The sequence below is a fragment of the Nestor notabilis genome, unplaced genomic scaffold, assembly GCF_000696875.1.
Source record: "Nestor notabilis isolate BGI_N333 unplaced genomic scaffold, ASM69687v1 scaffold8407, whole genome shotgun sequence".
Lineage (NCBI taxonomy): Eukaryota > Metazoa > Chordata > Aves > Psittaciformes > Psittacidae > Nestor > Nestor notabilis.
In genome coordinates this window covers 82,523-86,642 of record NW_009938007.1, presented here as the reverse complement: position 1 = coordinate 86,642, position 4,120 = coordinate 82,523, and the positions used below count along the sequence as shown (strand labels likewise).

The following is a 4,120-nucleotide window of genomic DNA, read 5'->3' as shown; positions in this document are numbered from 1 at the left end:
TGCTGATTATTCCTGCTTGCATGTCCCAAATAAAGCTGCAAGATTAATACACCTTTGGCAGGACTTAAGCCTCCTGATGTCTTTCCCCTTAGTTTAGTTTTTAATGAAAGGGGGGATGCTGTCAGTTTGTAGGGATGTAACTGCTCTTAATATAAGCCAGGTTTATGGCTTCTCCACCAGCTACACAGGATGAGGGGATCTAGGAAGATTCTGTTTAACTTTTGTCTCCATCTCTTGCTCTGGAAGTGATTTTGGGGTGAGAAAAGCAGCAGCAAAGAATGAAAGGAAGGGAACTGGGTGTTGAGTTAAAGGAAGGTGGCCGAGTTAACAGTACTTTGGCCTCATTTAACTCAGCTTGTGCCAATTCCCAGGCTATCAGCCTGCTCCCATGGGATGTGCTGAGTAATGTGCTCAAAGGGGCTGTGACTGATTTCCGTTCCCTTTGAAAATCCATCCAGGAAATTTCTTGCATGAAATCCAGAACTGGATGATATTCTGAGTGCCTTCATTCTCAGAGTCAATGCTTCAACCCCAAACAGTCGCAAAACGACTTGTTTCTGGAGGATGTTCAGAGCTGCTTTTGAGGGCCTGCTCGATGTCTATTGTGAGGAGCCAGCTGCATCTTCATCATAGTGAAGTTTTAGGCCTTGTGCACTCAGGCAAAGTGCTAAGAGAAAAAACCCCTATTTATTCATGGGCACCTTCCCATGAGGATATAGTTATTGCAGGAGTCTAGCACTTGGTAGAGTCATGCCAGTTAACTTCCCTATATAAACACAGTCTGGAATGGTGTTTTTGTCCTCCTAATCCCTTGAGAGGACTGCAGGATCCCAACCCAGATTAGGAGGGTAAAACAATAAAGGATTGGATCCCATCCATGTTAGAATAGGGCTGGCAGCTATTCTGTTTGCTGAAAATTAAGCATTGATTAGTCACCCTGATAAGGTGGGATTTTCTTCCTCCCCATTGAACAGAGGCAGAGGAGAAATGGGTGTCTCTAATCCAGAGATGGAATCTGACCTTCATAACCTCCTGTTTCTTTGGTGCTTGTTGTTGCTTTAGGCCCTGTATCTCATTGCCACTAACGGGACTCCAGAACTGCAGAACCCAGAGAAGCTTTCACCCATCTTCAGAGACTTCTTAAATCGTTGTCTTGAAATGGACGTGGAAAAGAGAGGTTCTGCCAAAGAGCTGCTGCAGGTAGGTGATGGGGAGCAGGAATCACTGTAATCCTGCAATCACAGAATCATAGAATGGTTTGGGTTGGAAAGGACCTTAAGATCATCTAGTTCCAACCTCCCTGCCATGGGCAGGGACACCTGAGGGAGCCAGGGTTATGGCAAGATCTTGCTTGGGGTCTGAAATAGTGCATCAGCCACAGGTAAGGAAACCTGCCAGGAAAAAACCCACCAACCAACCAACCCCAAACCAAAATCTATAATAAAGTGTTAGCAAATTACTCCCTTTTAATGCTGTTCTTCCTACTAGCAGCAACTGTGAAGTGTGTTCTGTAACCAACCTGCTGTAGTAGCTGTGCCCCAGGCCTTCCAGATGCTGAGCCCCTTGAATCCCATGGCTTCTTCACACAGCTGGCCAAGACATCTGTATGTGTTGTCATGGTCTTGCTGTGCTTGTTCGGATTTGGACAGCAGGAAGGCTTCTAGCTATCAGATGCTCTGGTTGTCTCCTTCCTGGTGGAGTGATCCTGAAACTCTTTGGATTATTCATAGCTTGCATTAACTGGGGCAGTTTGGTGTTACCACATTTTGCCAGATACCACTCCCTAAGGAGGTGATGGAACAAAGCTTGTGAGATACCTTAATCACAGACTGGTTTGTATTAGAAGGGACCTTAAAGCTCATCCCGTCCCAACCCCCTGCCATGGGCAGGGACACCTTCCACTAGAGCAGGTTGCTTCAAGCCCCTGTGTCCAAGCTGGCCTTGAACACTGCCAGGGATGGGGCAGCCACAGCTTCTCTGGGCGCCCTGTGTCAGTGTTCCATCATCCTGTCATCAGTTATTCCACTGAAAACCTGGTGTCTTTAGTCTGATCTCCTGGTGAAAGGGGAGGGCCAAGCTGCCAGGCTTCTTACTGACATGGATGTGAGGAGTGGTTCATGTGTTCTTTCGGTCAAATTTGCTCTGGGGGTGGAAAATGTAGCTCTTTGTAAAATGAATCTGTGCTCAGGGGCACCCAGACCTCAAGTGTGAGACAGTTCCCATTTTTGTTTTCCTTCCTTTCAACTAGTTTGGTGGATTCAGTTTTGGGTGTGTTGCTGCCTTTTGAGGCTGTGATGAACCATTAATCACTGGCAGAATGGCAGTAGTTGAAAGATGACTTCTTCTGCTGGACTTTCCAGCCCCAAAATACCAGAGAGCAGTAATGTTCTGTTTCTTGGAGCAGAACACTTTGACCTTAACATTTCTGCCTGGGTTTAACTACTTTGTAGTCTCTGATGTTATTTTTTCCCCTTCAACTTTGAAGCATGTTGCTTTGGGTGATTGTTCCCTGTTGATGCTCAGAAGTCCTGTGGGATAGAGATGCTTTTTGTTCTCAGAACAGCTTGTGAGCTTGCCCTACATCCTTCACTCTCATCTGAGAGCTGTTGTGATGATCAATATTGTTTTACTTAACAGAGCACCTTGTGTAGGAGGCTGAATGGTTCTGTGGTGCAAGCTCTGTGCTGCTCTCCAGAATTCCAGTTGCTTGGCACACTTCAGGGATGGGAGTGATAGAACAATGGATGAAGGGTTCAGACTGAAACAGGGAAGATTTTGGGTGGATCTAGAGGCAGAAGCTCTTCCCTGGGAGGGTGCTGAGGCGCTGGCACAGGGTGCCCAGAGAAGCTGTGGCTGCCCCATCCCTGGCAGTGTTCAAGGCCAGGTTGGACACAGGGGCTTGGAGCAACCTGCTCTAGTGGAAGGTGTCCCTGCCCTGGCAGGGGGTTGGAACTGGACAAGCTTTAAGGTCTCTTTCAACTCAAACCAGTCTGGGATTCTGATATCCATAAAAGGCCAAGTCAATGCCTTCACCAGACCTGTGATAACAGGGAAGAGAGGAATGAGAGATGATTCCTGCAGGAAGCCCCGTGCCTTGTGTTTGAAACCAACAGGTTGTTTTTAGTACAGCTTTGATCTACACTGTATTTCACTATAGGATCAACCAGGTTGGAAAAGACCTTTAAGATCAAGTCCAGCATTTACCCCAGGACTACCAAGACCACCACCTACTAACCATGGCACTGAGGGAAATAGGTAGATTTTTGCGAGACTTTATAATTCTCTAGGGGAATTCTCTGAGTTTTGGTTGGTCTTGAACATGTACAAGCGTTGGAGAATTTAGCATGTGTTGGGTGCAAATCTGTCCATCGCTTCAGGCAAGCCCCAAAATGTCATGGTGGTAACAAGACCTTTTGGTTTCTCCTGTTCAGAGATTAGAGTAAGCTGATTGCCTCACATGATCAAGGTGCCAATACTTTGAATAGCCACGAGACTTCTGGGTCCGATTTAACCCTTTCTCTTTATTCTTCCTTCTAGCACCAGTTCCTGAAAATTGCCAAGCCTCTCTCAAGCCTCACTCCTCTGATTATTGCAGCTAAAGAGGCAGCCAAGAACAACCATTAAAGTGGTGGAGTCAACACAAGTCATCGTGTCAATGACTTTCAGATGCTCATTTCAGAGACTGAATGCCTGCCCCCTCTCCCTTTCTGCTCCCTCTTCACAGGGGGGTTCTTAAAACTGATCTGCCCTGAAGGGTGCCAGAGGTATTGTCACTGAATGTGGAAGGGCACCCAACAGGGACATTGCTGACCTTAGAGAGTGAACTGCCTTCCCATCCCCATGATGGGAGTGAGAGGGGAAGAGTATTTTGTATGGTTGAGAAGATCTGAGAACGTCTGATCCTGACCCACATGTAGCGAAGCCAGTTTGTTTCCATAGTTCTTCCTGGATTTATTTGTAAGAATCATGTGGAGCCTTAGACCATGTTTATAGTAATAAATGAAATCTTTTGCTGCCTGGACTTTCCCTGCTTCTGCCAAGCTGCTGTTACCCCACTGAGGCTGCTCTGGGCTTTGGAGGACTTGAGGAGGGAAGGAAGGAAGCAGCAGCGATGTGAAGA

General features: G+C 46.8%; 1 protein-coding gene across 1 annotated transcript in view; it reads left to right on the top strand.

Moving 5' to 3' along the window:
* The window catches only part of PAK1 (p21 protein (Cdc42/Rac)-activated kinase 1), a gene marked incomplete at its 5' end in the record, with an annotated part of 21,592 nt that extends 17,968 nt beyond the window's left edge, over window positions 1-3,624 (top strand). The window contains 2 exons of the mRNA XM_010019117.1: window positions 1,063-1,200; window positions 3,538-3,624. Of these exons, the coding sequence (XP_010017419.1) occupies window positions 1,063-1,200; window positions 3,538-3,624 (225 nt within the window). The remainder of the gene's footprint in view (window positions 1-1,062; window positions 1,201-3,537) is intronic.
* Window positions 3,625-4,120: the final 496 nt, after the last annotated feature.